Source organism: Neofelis nebulosa, chromosome 12 (assembly GCF_028018385.1).
Source record: "Neofelis nebulosa isolate mNeoNeb1 chromosome 12, mNeoNeb1.pri, whole genome shotgun sequence".
NCBI lineage: Eukaryota > Metazoa > Chordata > Mammalia > Carnivora > Felidae > Neofelis > Neofelis nebulosa.
Genome location: NC_080793.1, coordinates 70,018,505 through 70,038,648, shown reverse-complemented (window position 1 = coordinate 70,038,648; position 20,144 = coordinate 70,018,505). Strand labels below are relative to the sequence as shown.

The 20,144-nt window shown below is 41.8% G+C and overlaps 1 protein-coding gene across 2 annotated transcripts in view; it reads right to left on the bottom strand.

The window, feature by feature from the left end:
* Positions 1–20,144, bottom strand: part of SLC28A3 (solute carrier family 28 member 3) — a 57,910-nt gene that overhangs the window by 7,918 nt on the left and 29,848 nt on the right. For both annotated transcript variants that reach the window (XR_009251770.1, XM_058695576.1), the window contains exons 5-14: positions 19,023–19,212; positions 17,790–17,934; positions 16,442–16,555; positions 15,291–15,368; positions 13,046–13,126; positions 11,559–11,639; positions 8,898–9,023; positions 7,188–7,318; positions 5,861–6,029; positions 5,285–5,482 (exon numbers count right to left, since the gene is read on the bottom strand). Coding sequence is in view for 1 of the 2 variants with exons in the window: in XM_058695576.1 (XP_058551559.1) it covers positions 5,285–5,482; positions 5,861–6,029; positions 7,188–7,318; positions 8,898–9,023; positions 11,559–11,639; positions 13,046–13,126; positions 15,291–15,368; positions 16,442–16,555; positions 17,790–17,934; positions 19,023–19,212 (1,313 nt within the window). In the remaining variant the exon portion in view is untranslated. The remainder of the gene's footprint in view (positions 1–5,284; positions 5,483–5,860; positions 6,030–7,187; positions 7,319–8,897; positions 9,024–11,558; positions 11,640–13,045; positions 13,127–15,290; positions 15,369–16,441; positions 16,556–17,789; positions 17,935–19,022; positions 19,213–20,144) is intronic.

Sequence of the window (20,144 nt, the reverse complement as noted above, 5' to 3'; positions counted from 1 at the left end):
AGACAAGAACCCGATAAAAAACAGTTAAGGAGATTTCACAAAAGACACGTAAATGGCCAAAAAGCACGAGAAGATATTTGACATCATTAGTCACCAGGGAAATGCAAATCAAAACAATAAGATACCACTAAAATGGCTAAAAAAAATTGGACAATACAAAGTGTTGATGGGGATGTGGAACAATTGGAAATCTTGTACATTGTTGGTGGGAATGTAACAGGACACAGCCTGTTTATAAAATACAAACATACTCGGCAGTTTCTATCAAGTTAATAGGCATAGCCTGTATGACCCAGCAATAACACTCTTCGGAATTTTCCCAGGAGAAATAAAAACATATGTCCACAAGAAGATTGTACGTGAGTGTTTATGGCAGCTGTATTCATAGCAGCTTCAAGTGGATCAACAGGCAAGTGGATCAACAAATTATGGATATCCATAAGACAGAATACTACTCTGTGGTAGGAAGGAAAATAATGGATGCGTGAAACAAGATGAAGCGAATCCATTTGTATGAAATTTTACAAGCAAAAGTAATAGAGAGTGAAAGAAGGGTCAGGCTGTCTGGGAATGAGGAGGTGGGTGGGGGTATTTTTGACTGCAACTTGCCAGGAGAGAAAATTCCTAGCTGTGATAGCAATGTTCTATATGTTCATTGTGGTTGTGGTTACACAGATGATACATTGATCAAAACTTGTATATACACCAAAAAAGGGCCTTTTTTGGTATGTGAATTATACTTCTGTGAAAAGGAATTATATTAATAAAATGGAAACTCACAGATATCTTAGGAGTTCCTTTCATGCTGGCTGTGGTAGTGTGCTTGCCTTTCTTTGGTCCCCAGCTCTAACCATCCCATAGGAATATTAGGTGCCCCTTTAGAAGTAGGAGAATGAATGAGTCCTTTCACAGGGCAGTAGGAAGATGGAAGGTAAATTCTTAGAAGCGTGAACATAGTCCTCTGGCTCTATTATGATAGCCAGGAGGTGCTGCTCAGGACAGATCATTCTTTCTCAGGTTGAGGGACTGACCACAGGACACTTAGAAGATTCAGTGGACTCTATGGTCCACCAGAAGGTCACCCAATCTGGCAAAGGCACCCAAACAACTGAGGCAATTATTTTCTTTTCCAAAATCCTGAAAAATCTATGATTTGGTTTAAAGAACAGACCAGGAAAATACTACATTCAAAAGTAGTGGTGCCTTTTTATCCTCCACCCCCCACCTCCCCAACTAACTGGATTTTTTAAAGCTCACTTTCAAGACTCAAGTGGTCATGGTAAATTTTTTGTTGATTATAAGGACCCTCTTCTCTTTCGTGGTTTCTGAGAATGCCTTTGTTGAAATTTTCAATCAGTGTGCATATTGCAGGCAGGAAAAAATATTTCAAGTATTTGAGCAGTCCGCTGTTTCCGGAAAAGCTCATTGTCATTCCCTGCTCTCTCTAGTGCTTTTCATTTAGTTCAATAAGCTTCAAAAACAGGCAGGCTTATTAAGAGACTGTGGGGAGGAAGATGGCACAAAGTGCTTGAGATTCCTCTTTCCTCTTTTTGGAGCTCTGTGGGAAGGGGATACACAGATGTGGCCATGTAAGGTTTTAAAATAAGAGGAAAAGGAGGCTGAAACGATTCCACTTTGCCTTCCCCCATAAATGTGCAAGATTACGTGATGGGAAGAGCTGCACTGGGAAAATAATAATGCATCATGCAGTTCTTGCACATGAGCAGAGATACCATACGTACAAGGACAGTCATTGCATTACTTCCAATGGCAGAAAACGGATAACAGTGTCCATCAACAAGGGACTGGTTAAATTAGATAATGGTGTGTTCATACCATAGAATACTATTTCACAGACACTGATGGGGAAAGGGATCTGAGATAGGTTATTATGTGCAAAGAGCAAGTTTAAGAACAATGAGCGTTATGGTTACAGGGAGAAGAGCTGAGTGGCAGAGATATAGGGGGGTGACTTCCTTTTCCTTTTCACCTTTTTGTGACTTTTGAATTCTGTATGATGGTATGTATAAATTAAGTGTAAATAAATAAATATACAAAGTATTACTTAAACATTTTTTTATAATTTACATCCAAGTTAGTTAGCATATAATGCAACAATGATTTCCTTAATGCTTCTTACCCATTTAGCCCATCCCCTCTCCCACAACCCCTCCAGCAACCCTCTGTTTGCTCTCCGTATTTAAGAGTCTCTTATGTTTTATCCCCCTCCCTGTTTTTATATTATTTTTGCTTTCCTTCCCTTGTGTTTGTCTGTTTTGTATCTTAAATTCATCATATGAGTGAAGTCATATGATATTTGCCTTTCTCTGTATGACTAATTTCGCTTAGCATAATACCCTCTAGTTCCATCCATGTAGTTACAAATGGCAAGATTTCATTGTTTTTGATTGCCGAGTAATACTCCATTGTATATATATACCACATCTTCTTTAGCCATTCATTCATCTATGGATGGGCTCTTTCCATACTTTGGCTATTGTTGATAGTGCTGCTATAAACATTGGGGTGCATGTGTCCCTTTGAAACAGCATACCTGTATCCCTTGGATAAATACCTACTAGTGCAATTGCTGGGTTGTAGGGTAGTTCTATTTTTACTTTTTTTGAGGAACCTCCATACTGTTTTCCAGAGTGGCTGCACCAGTTTGCATTCCCACCAGGAGCGCAAAGTTGTTAATGTTAGCCATTCTGACAGGTGTGAAGGGGTAGCTCATTGTGGTTTTGATTTGTATTTCCCTGATGATGAGTGATGTTGAGCATTTTTTCATGTGTCGGTTGTCCATCTGGATGTCTTCTTTGGAGAAGTGTCTATTCATGTCTTTTGCCCATTTCTTCACTGGATTATTTATTTTTTGGGTGTTGAGTTTGATAAGTTCTTTATAGGTTTTGGATACTAACCCTTTATGTGATATGTCATTTGCAGATATCTTCTCCTATTCCATTGTTTGCCTTTTGCTAATTGTTTCCTTCGCTGTGCAGAAGCTTTTTATTTTGATGAGGTGCTAATAGTTCATTTTTGCTTTTGTTTCCCTTGCCTCTGGAGACGGGTTGAGTAAGAAGTTGCTGTGGGGCCAAGGTCAAAGAGGCTTTTGCCTGCTTTCTCCTCGAGGATTTTGATGGCTTCCTGTCTTACATTTAGGTCTTTCATCCATTTTGAGTTTATTTTTGTGCATGGTATAAGAAAGTGGTCCAGGTTCATTCTTCTGCATGTCGCTGTCCAGTTTTCCCAGCACCACTTGCTGAAGAGACTGTCTTTATTCCATTGGATATTCTTTCCTGCTTTGTCAAAGATTAGTCATATGTTTGTGGGTCCATATCTGGGTTCTCTATTCTGTTCCACTGCTCTGAGTGTCTGTTTTTATGCCACAAAGTATTACTTTTATTCTGGGAAAGAAAAGACGATGGGGTAAGGAAGAGCTCATTTTGTAGATGACATGCTATGTACATATTCTGACCTGGACAACACTGGGTTTTGCCTCAGGGATCCAGATCTTATGCTTCAGTCATGTGTTGTCTTTTCCAGGAGATGCTGTGACATCCCCACTGCTTGTTGGTTGGTAAACAAAAACTGCAGGGACTCATCCCCATTTTGTCGACTGGAAATAAGAAATGGGAAAAAACAAAATGCTTTTGCCATTATGACTCGACAGTAGCAGAAGCTACTGAATTCCTGTCTCCAGATCTCTCCTGTGGGTCGGACTCTGGTGGGGGCTCACCCTCAACCCAAATCAGCTCTACTGTTGTGTCTCTGTTCTCTTAATTGTTCACAAGCCCGCTCAGCACTGCTGGGATCGTGAGCTTGCTCAGCTCATGAACAAAACTACTTTCTCCTGGCAACTGACAGTTGGGGATGGAAAGCAATTCACTTAATTTAGCCTATTGTTTACTTTTGGCGCGGAAGCACACTGGTTTGTGGTGGCATCCAAACAATGAAGACATTCTGCCAAGCTGCACTGCATGGCCAGTTGAAGAACAGACATTGAAAAACAGGAGACCTACAGAGCCACTGTATCCGATGTGTGGGTCAAACGACCTGGACCATAAAACACAGAACAGTACTCCCCTGGAGTGGGCAGTTCCATTTGTGTAGTATATGTGAGTAAATTTGCATGTTTGGTACTTTGCTGGGAAGATGATAGTGTTGTTCAGTGGCAGGCGATTTCAGAGCCTTGGGCAGCATGATTTTCCTCCTCTTTCCTTTTAAAGCCAAATACAGGCCTAGAACCTTAATTACAAGTGGCTTTTTAAATTTTTAATTTTGTTTTTTAATGTTTACTTATTTTTGAGAGAGAGGCAGAGTGAGAGTGGGAGACACAGAATCCAAAACAGGCTCCAGGCTCTGAGCTGTCAGCACAGGGCGTGTATCAGGGCTTGAACCCACAAACCATGAGATCCTGACCTGAGCCAAAGTTGGATGCTCAACCAACTGAGCCAGCCAGGTGCCCCACAAGTGGCTTGTTTCAATGAGTAATGGTGGTGGTCAGAAATGTCCACCATTTCCCTAAGACTTTCCACGTGTGTGACAATTCTGTTCTTCAGGAAAGTAAACATTGGAGATGTGGCTATATAATATGACCTAAGTAATGGCTTCCCCTGAGTTCCCTTAGCCCTTCCAAGGCCAAGTGGACATGACCATCTCCTTACAGCCTATTGACCTGAAGTCCTGACACCATTACAGGATGTTTGTCTCCAAAGTTCAGACCACTTTCCAAGATTTTCTCTTCCCTCATCCACTTGTGTCTCACTACTTCTTTAAGATGCCCAGGGACTGTCTTGCATTTGGGCAGTTTCTCAGAGTTCATAGAATTTCAAAAGCTGGAAGGAAGAGACTTTCAAGATGATTAGACTATGAGCCCATGAGGGCAGATGCCTTAGTACTCCTTCCCTCAGTGCATAGCTGCATTGCAGATAGGAGGCATATGGCAAATATTTGTTGATTGATTGATTCCAGTCCCAGTTCATATGACTCTATGTTCGGATCCACAGCTCTCAAAAGTAAATGATCACAGTCGTAAGGATTAGCTGTGTTTCTCTACACACACACACACACACGCACACACACACACATACACACACACATGGATTAGTTCAACGCCATTGAAAATTATGAGGTACTATGTTCACTATGAGCCCATGAGATCAGAGACTGTTTTGTCCTCTGTTGTATCCCCAAGTGCCTATCTTGATACACAGAAGCACTAGTACTATTCGACGAGTGTATGTATGTGATGAAGAAGTATTGAGAAATCAAAGCATTTACTCACTGACATATATTGCTGCACACCATTCACAAATTTGGGTCCAGCCTCTTTTCTTAAGTTGATCAATTTTGAAAGGTGTTCATAAGCCACAAATTCATTGAAAAATGTCTTATAGCCTATGAGCTTGGCAACCATAAAGCTGTCTTGCCAGTCCACTCCCATCATGAAGGAAAAGGGCATGAAGATGTAGGAGCATATTATCTATAAAACCCAAAAATAGATATTTTATTAGAATGTTGATTTGTTTCTGGTTATTCTGTGTCACGCTTGTGATAAGATCCCCCACCCCTGCCGCTGTGTCTCCTTTAAGCACAGAAATCCCTTCACATTGTCTGACCTATCTCTATCCATTAGGAGTCAAGGTCGGCATTGGTAACCTGGATTCCTGGCATGAGGTCAGGAGAGAATGGCTGTATGTTGGGGGAAGGAGGGTGATAGGGGGTGGCAGATACATGACAGGCATGTGCATTATGTAAGAGTATACTATAGGTTGTTAGGGAAGGCAATTCACAAACCTATTTTATTCTTAAACAAATATAGGCAGAAACAAAATGGAGAAGAGACATGATAGAATTATACCTCAAAACTCAGTTGTGGGTAGTCAAACATGTTTCCAAACCAGGACAGGGCCGCATTCAAAAAAGACAACAGGGCCAGGAAGGCAATCAAGTTCACAGCTATGTTTGCCACTAGGGAGATGGATGAGGATGCTCCCTGCGTTGCGGCTTCTAGGAGGTTCCTTGAATCACTTTATTAAAAAATAGCAATTCCAGAATTACCCAGGTGTTGTCAGCAGACGGACATCACAGCTGTAGAAATGGCACGATCAGAGCTCACTTGTTTGGACAAACTCTCAGGCTCAGGCCTGGGTCAAAATACTCTTCTAAATTCCATGAAATCATGATGGCATTTATAATTGCTGAATGTAGGTGATGGGTATATGGGTGTCTAACTGTTATACTACTCTGTTAATGGGGGGAGGATTTATAGTTAAAAATCTGTGAAAAGATAAAAATATTGTAGATTTAAAAATTGTATGAAGGTAGCTACTAGAAAATATTTATAAAATATTCACAGTATAAGAACTAATAATTCGAGGAAGGCCTGAATATCCATGACCTCATTTAAGAAATGGAATATCACCATCACCTTTGAGTGCCTCTGCTTCCTTAATCTCATTCTCTTCTCTTTAATCTCAGAGGTACCTGGCTCCCTAGAAATTGCTCATCATTCCCCTTTTTTTAATTTTTCCTACATCATTTTATGCCTAAATAATATGCTGTGTATATTTACACATTTGCTAACTTTATAAGTGGAATCACACATATTCACTATGTGTATTCTTTGACAACTTGCTTGTCACTCATGGTTCTGACTGTCTCTACATACAGACAAGGAATGAACCTCAGCAACATGTTCACTGGTGGATTCTGTCATTTAATTAAATTCTTTTGACTATCCTAAATCCCTTTGTCTTTTTCACCCCTTTTTCTTTCTTTTGCACAGGGCAAAAGAGAATGAATTGAAGAGGGGTTAAAGATACTTATACCACACCTTAATTCTCCTTGTTATATAAGAAACTTCCAGAAATGGTTGTCCCATGTCTTTCCGATGGTCTTAAGTCTGGGCTCAATAAACATATATTTTTAAAATGAAATATCTACATTGCACAGTTAAGGAAATGTATTGACATTCAAATATTTGGGAAGTTTTTCAAGAATTGAAAAGAGATTTTTGTGGAAGTCTAGTAAAGTCTAATAGATACTGGGAAATTAAATTCACTTTAATACTATAATTCACTGTGCTCTCCGATTAGCAACTTTTTGCTGTATTTTGAATTTGGACCCCCTCCCCACCACCCCCAACTCCCCAGCTTGTATTAAGTAGATGAATGCATCCCACTTACCCACTTTCCATTTTCATGGCATTCTGGAGGGTTATTTTAGGTGTTTCCCTCTCAGGCCAAAAGAGTTTAGCCACAGCCAATGATGCAGGTGCGGACATGACTGAGGCAGTTAACAAGTGGGAGGCTGAAACCTGTGATTTCAGGAGAAAGGAGACCAACTGAGGTGTAGTCTTTCTGTTGTGTTCAGAATGAAAATGGCCCGAAAGGCTTACAAGAGAAGAGAAGGGCAGGAATTGAGCCTATGCCAGAAAAGGGTTTCTTTGGAGGCTTGGAAACACTCAGTGAGCCAAGTCGGCATGACCTTGGAGAGTCAGAGGGGGAAGGGAGGAATTTGTGTTAATTGACCACATCCTTTGGGGAGAAGCATAAAACCGAAATCCAATCATTTCAGAATAGGATTAATTAATCCTGTGTTGTAAGAACTTCCAAAGAAGATTCCTCTACCTCTCTGTTGACCTTTTGAATGTTTAAATAGTCCCTAAAGCCCATATTTCACTACATCATCAACGCAGATAGGGGAAATATCTGGGGATGCAGGCATGGATAGATCCCTCTCTGTCTTCCTTTTGCCTTCCTGAAATCCTTGGTGCCTTTATACCAGATTCATTTATCCAGAGTCCCTTTAATCTGTAAGTTATTTTGTTTTTGCATTCTCTTCCTCGTATTTTCAGAATTCTAGAATCCATACATCCCTCCCCGCTCCTATTCCATCCTGCACATTTTTGCTGGCAGCATTCTTACGGTTGTGGCAGGGTGGACCATCCAGGGATTCAGTAGAACTGCTATTCTAAGATCACTTTCACCCTTTTTCTCTTCCCTGTCCCTGTTGGTTGGCTCTCTGAGGCCTGGATGAAATGGAGGAAAAAAAGCCCATCTATCTTATAAGAAGTATAAGTCACCTGGGTCACAAAGCTGCATGTTCTTCCATTTCTCCACTTATAAGCCACATGGCTTATAAGCTCTGTGCTTGGGACACATGCATCAGTTGTGTTCTGCAGCCCTATGCCACAGACCACTAGCTCTCAAACTGGCTGTCAATAATATATATTAATAATTATATTAATTAATAGTTAATATATTAATATATATTAAGAGATTCTGGTTTAGTTACTCTGTGGTATGGGCCTGGGCATCAGATGGTTCTAATGTGCAGAAAGGTTTGAGACCCACTGCACTAGCCACAGGTCAGAAAACTTTATGAAGGGCCAGAGAGTAAACATTTTTGGCTTTTTCAGGCCACGCTACTCAACTCTGTAGCATGAAAGCTGCCAAAGAGAAGTGAAGAGAAGTAGCTGGTTTCCTGTCAAACTTTAGTTACCAAAAAAGGGAGCAATCGAGTTTGTCCCAGGGGCCATACCTTGCTGACCTCTGGTCTACACTGCCTTTGCTAGAGACAGTAATAAGGTTTTTTGTTGTTGTTGTTGTTTTTACATATTTGAATGTTCAGCCAAAATAAGCTCATAATATGATTTCATTCTGCCACATTCGGATATAATGCACGTTTAGGTGGCAGGGTTTTGAAAGTGAAGCCACAAAGCTCCTCAGGGTCTCTCCATTCAAGTGCCAAAGGAACCACGACCAAATATTCAGCAAAAAGGACACTCTTTTGGCCTCCTTATCCAGTAGCAGTGGTAGAGAAAACACAGAAACAACAGCAGCAAAGAAAGAAGAAGTTGAATTTTCCATAAATTTATCTTCAAACATTCTTACCCCGAAAGAAATGTATGCACCTAACACACTTCCAGCGATGGTAGAGAACCCAGCAGTCATGATTGCATGGAGTTCAGACTTGGTGATGTGTGGTAAGTAGGGTCGGACCAGCAGCGGAGACTCTGTCTGGAACAAAGTGAGACCAGGTTAAACGTCCCCTTTTAAACCTTAGGAAGGTGTGCCAATCTACTCAAGATTCCATTTTCTAAAGCAGTATTTCTAAGAGTGAACCACAGGCCAGCTCCATCAACATCACCTGGGAACTTGTCAGGCATGCAAATTCTCAGACTCAATCGCTTCAGCAACGCTGAGAATGGGACGAGCAATCGTGTGTGAACAAGCCTTCCAGGTGGTTCTGAGGCATGCTCATTTGAGAACCCATACCATCGATGTCTGGGTCATTGAACTCTGTCAGTGTGCATATAGAGTTACGTGTGAGGTTTGCAAAGTTTGCAAGGCCAATTCATATATGGCCCCCACCAACCTAGGATTGGAGTCCTATGGCCAGGTACATTTTTCTAAGGTTGGAACACTATTGCCCAAGTAACTATGCCCTGCTCTTCTGAACTGGTGATTTCCAAGTCACTGTGATCTCCCATCTTCCAGCTTCATTATGACAGACCATAAACCTCTTTGCTTAAAGCACAGGGAAGTAGAGACACAAGTATAAAAAAAATATGAGCAATAGCAAGGGCAGGTGCCCACAGGCGCTTTCCTAGTTGAGATTCAGAGGCCCCACTCTTCCCCATGGGTGGAAAGGAATTAGAGAGGGTGTAGTTGTAAAGGCTTGAATCCCATTAAGGAGGACAGACAGCCCACAATGTAGGGCTCTCCAAAAATAATAGCTGTACTTTTAGCATATTAAGTATAACATTGAGCACCACAGAAGCATGTGTGCAATTTTACAATTTTCCCCTCATTATTTGTAATTGTTCTGTAAGATTGAATGTATTGAGCTTCACTTCATGGACTAAATAGAAACTCAGTACATGAGTTCTCTGACCCCACAGGTAGGAGTAATCAAGTCAAGATGGTGTTCTAATTAGTCCTGAGAGATTTTATGACTATAATTATAATAATTTCAACTCCTAGGGAAGGAAGTCTGGGCCCTGCCCTAAAGACTATACTCCAGGCTAGCACGCTGGGCTTACCAATAAGGCTCAGCCTGCCTGGAACAATTCTAAGCCTCAGACTTGGAGCCATGTGCTTCTCTGGGTGACTTGCTTTTTGCTTCAAATCCAATTTCCTTGGGTAGCTGTGCTGGCAAGCATTCATACTTTGGTTCTTGGGTGTCTGATTCCATTTTTCCCAAAGCCACATACCCTGAGCATTGAGGATGATTACCATATCTTACTTATTCTCCCCATAGGAATGCTGCTGTTTTGAAGGACACCCCCTAGCAGCATACTTCCTTGCTTAAATGGGCTTCAGGCAAAACACTTATCCATGTGATGGATCAGAAGGATGAGAATGCTTTTGCTAATCAGCATTTTTCTTCAGGCCCAGCCAAGACAGACTGTTGGCCAGTTCAGACAAGTTGAGAATAAACTCAAGTATTCATACGGCTGCAGGGTTATTGGTGGAAAGTCTTTCTTGGTCTCTTTCATTACCACAAGCGTTATACCACAGAATGTGAGGCTCCCTGTTACATGTTTGCAGCTTCAGAGTAAGTGGTGAACTCCACAGGAGTGGGTGACCTGTTAGCCTCTGAAGGGTGGATCAGAGACCTCAACAATTCAATTAATTCAGAAAAGATTGGTTGAGAACGGGAGGAGCCCAGTGCTTTGCTAATTCGATAAAATGATTTTCCGTCTTTCTTCTCCATACACTTTCTTTTTTTTTTTTTTTCATTTTGGTTTTTTTTTTGTTTGTTTTTTTATTTTTTATTTTTTAATATATGAAATTTACTGTCAAATTGGTTTCCATACAACACCGAGTGCTCATCCCAAAAGGTGCCCTCCTCAATACCCATCACCCACCCTGCCCTCCCTCCCACCCCCCATCAACCCTCAGTTTGTTCTCAGTTTTTAACAGTCTCTTATGCTTTGGCTCTCTCCCACTCTAACCTCTTTTTTTTTTTTTCCTTCCCCTCCCCCATGGGTTTCTGTTACGTTTCTCAGGATCCACATAAGAGTGAAACCATATGGTATCTGTCTTTCTCTGTATGGCTTATTTCACTTAGCATCACACTCTCCAGTTCCATCCACATTGCTACAAAAGGCCATATTTCATTTTTTCTCATTGCCACGTAGTATTCCATTGTGTATATAAACCACAATTTCTTTATCCATTCATCAGTTGATGGACATTTAGGCTCTTTCCATAATTTGGCTATTGTTGAGAGTGCTGCTATAAACATTGGGGTACAAGTGCCCCTATGCATCAGTACTCCTGTATCCCTTGGCTTCTCCATACACTTTCAAGAACCCAAATTTTACACTAGTGCACTGGGACACTTGGGAGGGATCATTCTCGTACACTCTTTTTTCTCGCTGGAATCTGGACATTGTCAATACTGAGGGCTCCTTATTTTGACACCCTTCTGACACATGAAAAAAAAAGAACACCAGTATATTTATAATATTATATTTTTTACTCTAATTTCTGGTAAGAGTATCCATTTCAACAGGTGTTTTGTTTTGTTTTGAGATTACAACTTACCTGTCCAACAAATATATTGCCAGCAGCAACTACAGATTCAATAGGAGATGATCCCATAGTAACTAGCATTACCCATCCAACCTGAAAAGAGATAAGGGACAAAGTCAGTGAAGAGTTGCTTGTATACACAAAACTTCAAAGTAGGGATGAAAATCTTTGGAGGAAAATGCCTTCAACAATTGTTGGCAGGCTAGTGATGGTGCTAAGTGTGAGTATATCTTATCTACAGTTTACAGAGTAGGCCCATCAAATCCTCCTATTTGAGTGATAAGGCTGAGTCATTGTATTTGCCTTGAATTTATACATTCACTATAGAAACAAATCTGTACTGAAACACTGTATGAGAATAATAAATTCTAATAATTGCTTACATTCTTGACAGGCTTTACTGCATTCCAAGCACTGTTTTAAGCTCTTGATCCATGTAATGCATTTAATTATCATAATACCCCTTTGACGGAGGTCCTATAATTATGGCCATTTTATAGAAAAGGAATCTGAGGCATAGAACAGTTTAGTTGTTTTGTCTAAGATCACCCAGCTAATAAGTAGTGGAATGAGGTTTGGCCCTTTCTACTTAACTCTCAAATGAACATGGTTTATGGTCCTGCTTCTCTACTGGCCCTTCCACCTAGAGACTGTGGTGCCCACCTCAGGATGGAAACTTCCTGTTGCATTCTCTCCTTCCTTTCTGCTTAGACATGAGCACAATAATGCTGTGTGTTCAGGTCAGCAATCAGAAAATCACGGATCCTGGCACACTCTTGCTGATATTCTAGATTCTGCTGGTGTTCTGTTGCTTTCTCTCTCTCTCTCTCTCTCTCTCCCTTCTTACCTCCCTCTCTTTTATTTATTTACAAGGATCAAAGGAGGGCAATGGCTGTGCCCAAACTCTGTATGCACTGCCCCGTTTGTGTGCATTTGAACTAACTTGCAAATTTCCTCATGTTGCAATTTAACACAAGTGTAGAACTGACGCTGGGGTGGCAGAAATGAGGTGAAATTTTCAGACCTTGTGTGTGTGTGTGTGTGCTTATAAAGCTTCCTCAGAAACAAAAAGTTGGCTTGCTTTGATCCTGTAGCCACTCCTAGACCAGGAGTCTCCACTTTTGCAATGTCCTGAGGATAAGCAGGGATTCTGTGTAAGGCACAGGGTAGACAGCCAGGACAAAGGAAGGATGCTGTTCTCTCCACAGGTGTCAGGTCTGCTGGAGTCAATTATTTGGCTAAAGAAGTAATTACTGAGGTTTTATGAAGATAGCCGGTAACCACTGGCTGTAAGTCAAAGCCCCATTAGAAATCCCCAAGATAAAATTCGCTCTGTGGCTACATGTAAGATTTTTTGGTTTGGGTCTAATACCTTGGGGTGGAGGGGTGGTGGTGGCGGATCTTGGCACAAACAGAAAGGCACTTTGGAAAATCCTGGATAAAAGGCATCTAAGACTTTGTCCCTGAAAGAAGCAGCCAGTCCCTTCAAGACCCAGTACCTTTCTAATGATCCACTGCATCAACCCGAGGTAGTAGAGCATGGACATGACCGTGCTGAAGAAAACCACGATTGGCAGGACCTGGGGGTGAGATGGGGGTTTGAGGGCAATCCAGGGTTGATGTTGCCTCAGTTGTGTTAGTTAAGTTTCAGATCAGGTCTCTTTTCTGCCTCCCTCTCCCCAACCCTGCCCCACCTGGAAACATCATAAAACTACTAGAAACTCCTCTTGAACTTTTGACTAAATGAACTAAATGACACTTGAATGAACTAAATGACACATTTAGTTCACTCCTCTTGAACTAAATGACACTTTTCTCAGGCAGCTTCCCCATCTACAGTCTTTTATTTGAATTTGCTCTGGATCAGCTTGAGGATATTTTATAGGAAGCATGACTTGTTTGTTTGTTTGTTTGTTTCTTGGCAATGATGAGCTGCTGTTACTTCAGTTTCTCAGAGAAGGAATGAAGTTCGATGAGGGGGTAGTTTGTAATAACTAGATCCACACACTGAGGGCCACTGGCAGATATTCTTGAAGTTCTGATATTAAATAGCCTCATTGGCAGAGAATCCTGGTCGAAACAGAGTGTGAGCAGCCTCAGATCTTTATTTGTAGAAGTTGCACAGACCAGATACAGCATGGTGGGTGCTTACCCAAACTGCCTCCCATAGGGTAAGCATTCATTCACTTAGCTCTGAAGAGAATAATTATTGTACTCACGGAGTTTTTGAACCGCTAAAAAATAAACTTTGGAAATAGTTTATTGCGTGATACCACAAGCGTCTTTTTCTGAACCCTATTTCCCTGAAGCTCTTTGGGTGCCTTCAAGATAGCCTGTTTCTACAGTGAGCAGTTTCCACCCTGCAGAGAACACACAGAGCTGTGGGCTGGGTCCCCCCACACTCCTACCCCTCTGTAACCCTTCTCCTCTGTTCCCCAGCTAAATGGCCAGGGACATACTGCCACCAGAGGCACAGAATGACTGAGGACAATTTGTACAGGATCTGATCTAGAAAAATTTATTAATAATATATATCAAAAGACATTTTGTGCCATTATGCAGAGCTCAGTCACTTCTGTGCTTTTATTGGCTTTAATGGGCAAGTAGTGCCTTCCTGAAAGCTTCGGGGAATTCAAGGAGCTTATCTCTTGAATGTTCCCACAGGGATTCTGCTTTGGCTGGGAGGACAGAGGCCACCTCTCTGGGGGAGAGGGAGGTGGTGGGTGCGTGGGTGGGTAGGTAAAGTCTAAAGACACTGGTGTAGTCTGGGCATCAAGGTATGCCTTCCTTGTGACTTTCTTTTTCCAATTCTGGGTTCAATTCATGATATGAGCATATTTCTGTCTCAGTTTGTAAACACTTGGCCTTTGGGAGATGGCTTTGTCATCTTAGCAACCAAAGCGTCAAATCAGCATTTAAAAAAAACAAAACTCAGCAATTAAAAAAAAGATTCAGCATAAAAGTTGGCCTAACTGAAGATGGGGTAGTTTGGAGGTAAACTTAGAGACCCTAAGTGAGAAAACAATTTAGATGTGTAGGAACAATAACACCACAACAAAGAATGCTGAAGGCAAAGCCAAATTTATCTTTCTGACTCATCAACAAGTATTTGTAGGGGTTTCACTGGGGACAGTGAGCTTCCTGGGGCTTGTGGGAGCACTGGGAGGCCAGGTTGCCTTTCCCTTGGAGAATAATGTCCCTCCTTTGGTTGGGAGAAGGCCCAGCTTCCAGGTTTGCGGTACTGAAGGAAAGACACAAAAGGTTTAGCACGGAGATGGCTCTGGAAGAACAGAGGTTGATACGAGTGAGCAACTGTCTCTTTTTGGGAAACGGGGTTCCGGAGCACAAGGCTATCTCTGATCCCTGGCCTGGAAGCTATCAGTGGCCATATGCCTGTTCATTGCCAGGTACCAAATGTTCTTTTCCCTGATGCTTCAGATGCTGTTACCCCATATGATTTCTCAAAAGTATCTCAGGCAATGCTATGAGCCCCCTCAAAAGTTTTTGTATATTTTGTATATTTCTAGATGTTTCCCTCAGTGCTATAGTAACAAAGTAAAATGTTTACAATCCACTGACTTCAGATAAAATCAGATAAATCGAAAAAGGTGGTGATGTGCTATCCATGTAGGACATGCCCAGCAGGTATATATCTGGTTTCGGGTCAGATTCTATTGGAACATCTACAAAGATTGAGAAGCTACTGACAAGGAAGTAATACTTAGAAAAGGGGTTTAGCTTTACCTTAAATGCAAAGAAGTGGTCTGCATATGTCTCACCAAAGACAAATTCAGCCCCAGCGTTAGTATACTCCAAGAAGGTCTGAGTTAAAGAAAGGAAAAGAGCACATGATCATTACAACCATGGAACTGGTGGTTACAGTCCACAGGACCTCCCAGGCTCTGCAGAAGGGGAGCCCAGCAAACTTGCTGGATAGAGGTGGAAAGTAAATTTTTACAACCTTTCTCCCCCTCCAGTGGATGGCATGGAAGTGTATTTTTTTTAATGTTTAAAAAATAAAATAAAGTAAAAGGGGCGCCTGGGTGGCTCAGTCGGTTAAGCATCCGACTTTGGCTCAGGTCATGATCTCGCGGTTCGTGGGTTCAAGCCCCACATTGGGCTCTGTGCTGGCAGCACAGAGCCTAGAGGCTGTTTTGGATTCTGTCTCCCTCTCTCTCTGTCCCTCCCCTGCTCACGGTCTGTCTCTTTCTGTCTCAAAAATAAATAAACATTAAAAAAATTAAAAAAAATAAAATGTTTATATATTTGTTTTTGAGAGAGAGAGAGAGAGAGAGAGAGAGAGCCAGCAGGGGAGGGGCAGAGAGAGAGAGGGAGACGGAATCCCAAGCAGGCTCTGTGTTGTTGAGATAGAGCCTGACGCGGGGCTCAAACTCATGAACTGTGAGATCATGACCTGAGCTGAAACTTAGAGTCGGATGCTTATGTGACTGAGCCACCCAGGTGCCCTAGGAAGTGTATTTTTGAACTATACCTGCATACAGATTTCCTGTCACTTGTGACATTTAATCTGACTCCAGGATACTCAAGAAGGAACCAGGTGTGGCAATTTGTTCCAGCAAGTCATAGATGGGACATAGGTGACACTAGCTATCACTCCATGCAAAGAAAGCTTGTTTCTCTATTTGTGGAACCATCTTAGAAGTGTGACACCCCTGGGCCAGGATGAAGGGGCAATCAGGATGGGGAGTGATGTAGTGGATGATTGGGCGAGGGACAACTGTAATATTAATAAACTAGACAGATTAACATATTCTACACAAAAATGTGGGTCAACTAATGCAGTTAAATAAACCTATTTCTGACATGTCTTAAGGATTATATCCAAATGTTAAAAAAGAATTTACAAGCAAGGTGTTCATTTAAACCCAACTTACTTGAACTTGTTTACCCAACCATTCGAAAGCCATAAATCCAGGTTCAGTCCTTAGGATTAAGAGCCCAAGAAGAAACTGTAACCCAATTCCCCAAAAGACAGGCCTCCAGTAAACCTATGCAGAAAGATGAAGAGATAGGTGTCACTAGAAAATGAATGGCTAAGCTCAGCATAAACACCCAGAGGATTACTATTTCCTCGGAAGCTTCTCACGCATGGCCTGTGATCCATCTTTGAGAGGCCAAAGCACTTGTGAGCAGAGAATCACGGCCCCAGATCTTGGGGCTGCATTCCATCATCCCAATCCTGAGTTCGAAGACTTCAGTCTCCGGAAGGTATGCAATTATCATTATATCACGACAAAATGACTTAGACACAAAGAGTAGTCTTAGAAGGACAATCAAAGGAGGAAGGAAGGATCTGGCCCTCTTAGTTGTGCTATAAATGTGAGAGACATATAATTATTTCCCCTGTCTGGAAAATGGAAAGGCAGAGCATGACTTCTCTGTGTGCCCAAGGTTTGTTCATCTGACAATTTGTAAGTGAATTAAGTGAAATTCCTCCCTGTTGAGGGGCTCTCATTTCACTGTAAAAGGAACCAATTAACTCTAATGCAGACCCAGGGAGTACAGCAGTAATGGACAATCATCTGCTTTCATTTTTGGTGCAGAGACGAGTGGGCTGCCGAGAACTGAAGAACTGGAGGCAGACCAATCAGCAGCGATGCTGACCCCAGCAGGGCAAGGACTTTGGATCTTATTACGTGACCTTCTTCTTGGGCCAACCTTTCAGCCAGTAAAGTGTTCCGGAGTTTGCCATTCTGAGTCATGTGTGAAAGCCTGGATGTCTCCAAATTCTTGCCCATTTAACGGGTTACAGGCTGTCAGAATGAGGATAGGGATTGAATTCAGTGGGAACAAATCTGGTCTGTTTAAGGACAGATTTTTGCAGTAAAATAACCTAAATTGCAAGTGGAAATATGATAAACTACAGAATCCAATGGTAGAATATTAGATTATTTACTGGTCTGGGGAGATCGGGATCAAAACAGATGAATTTTCTTAGCATGTTTGATGGAGGGAGGTGGAGGACATGAGTAGAAATTAGACTTGACAGGAGAGAACACCTCACTGGTGGTGTAACTGGAAAATTACTGAGAATTAAAAATGAGAGAGTACTAGTACTAAGCAAGTTCAGGAAGGAAGGTGCCCTAGCCACTTAAAAGAGCATAACAAGGTAAGACTAATATTGAGTAACAGTGAAATTCTCTCACACTCATTATTTTGAGCAATTTAGACATGAGGGAAAAAAAGAGGGAAAAAGTTGAAAAAGATTGATTTCATACTTACTTTGGTTGGGTGCTTGGAAAATATAAATACCAGGATAACGTACATTATGAGCCCACCAAAGGACACCAGCTGCTGTTGGCCCAGTTTGGCGGTGTCCAAGATGAGCCAGAATATAACACCCAGAATCAGTAAGCTCCAAATCACCCTAAGAAAATTGGAAAGGGGGCATCAGTATCATTTGCTCTGCTAACTTGAAAATCTTAAAATCAGACTTAAACTAATAAAAAAAAAATTTATTAAGAGTAACACCCTGGCACCAGGAAGTTATGCTTCTAGACATGGCACAAACCCTCTTTGGTTGTGGCTATCAAGGAGGATAGCTAAAAATTAAGCACTGGATTAAGCACATTCCAAAACTCTTGGGCTCTTCATTCGTTCAAGATCATACAAAGGGGTCAGAGATGAGAAAGGGTGTTTAGAGAGGGAAGTCTAGTGGTTTCTTTGGGAGATCTTCTGTGAGTTCTCATGTCCATTTTGGGAGATGGGAGAGATGTAACCTTCTGCCCTTTAGGGGAGAACTTGAAATGTGCTCTCTGAAGTTGGAGGACTTCAGCTGAACCTCACAGAGTAAGTTGGACTTCAGGAAGGGTTATGACTCCTTGGCGGATCTAGTGGGCATGACAAGTTTGACTCACAGCTTGGATGGCAGAGCCAGAAAGTGTGCTGTGTTGGGATTGAACAATCCTACATTGTTAGGTCAAGGATATGTGAACTTTCCAGGTACATCCCTTGAGAGCCATTCTGGGGAGAACCTGTCTTGTGTCTAATCCACTAGGGTCACCTGGAGAAAGAGGAGGTCCCAAAGAGAAAGGCTGAAAGAAAAGCCCTGAGTGGTCACTTATTGGATATGGATAGGGGGTCTTATAGGAAAGAGTCAACTTTTATATTCAGAGGGTCTTACTTTCAAAGAGGCCAGCTTCAAGCCCAGATCAGAAAGCCACCTCCCCAAGTAAGAACTGTCCTTTCTTTTGGACAATATTTTATCATTTAGTGGCACTTGGAATTAAAGCAGTTTGCAGGGACATTTGAACATATCTTGAACGAGTCATTGCCCTGTCTAGGCTTTGATTTCCTGTTTGTAAAATGAAGGTATTATAGCAGATTATTCCCCAGGTTATTTCTAGTTTCAATAGCCTATAAATGAGGGACCAATTTCAGAACACGTTTTTGGAAACAGTGTTGGAAAAGACTAACATTTCTCTCAAATGCAACAAGGGAACGGAGTGAGTTTACCACTTCATCCAGAACCAATGGCTGTTTAGGAGCCTTCTGCCAGGAGATAGGTACTCATTGATTCGATGCTCATATTTGGCCATAAAGTAATCCCAGACAACAAAGAAGATGACAGCCACGGTGATCATGAAAAGGGGAAGGGCTCTATGAAAGTTCAGCGCACAAGCTGCAATCACCATTGCCAGGTAACCTGTCGAGAAAGCAAGCACAGACAGGGGGCATCACCAACACCAGGTGCAGACCAGCCTCTAGCACTGATGGGGCTCAGCCAAGGGGACGTTCAATCAAGAAACCATTGAATGCAGGATTGCTCTTGATAGGGCTATTGACTCATGTAATTATCTGTACTATATATTTTTAGGATTTTGTTTTTTTCACAGTAATTCCCTAACAGTCTCACCATGAATGCAGGAAGGACAGAGTGCTAGGTCTGTTTTCTCATAGAACCTCAAGTTCTTGAATCTTGATGCTTGATTGTTGGGCCTCTCAGTACTAACTCCTATTTTTGGCTATTCAGACTCAGCAGGGGAGTTTCTATCAGAGAAAGGCTAGGTGTTGAAGCAACCACTGTCAAAAAGGTATTGATTCTCCTGGTTTGCAGCTCAGATTTGGCCTACGCTTCAGTGGGAAAATAGGCCTTCCAACCATCTCTGAGTTCCAAAGAATCTCTAAAGAAAGGGGTGAGGGATAATTACCAAGGTGTCTGCTTTTGAAGAGGAGATTCTAGGATAAGAACAGGGTGTCCTAGAAAGGTCAGCCAACATGGTCTGCAGGTTAAATTGGGCCTACCACTTATCTTTGTAGGTTGCAAGTACAGTTGTATTTGTATACTTGTGTCTGAATCTACAAATAAAATTGCATGGAAACACCATCACGCCTGTCTGTTTACTTTTGTTTTAGAAGGACAGAGTTGTGTGGCTTTCACCGCATGGCCTGAAAAGCCTAAAATACTACCTGGCCCAGTGTAGAGGAAGCTTTAAACCCTGCTTTTCCTTGTTTCAGATATCTGAGCACCAACGAAGCCACTGACCTTGGAGGTGCAAGAGTCTTGGGTTAACATCTATGGACTTGGGTGCAACGGTTCACATTTTATAGACAGGGGTGTTATTCAAAATGGGCTGC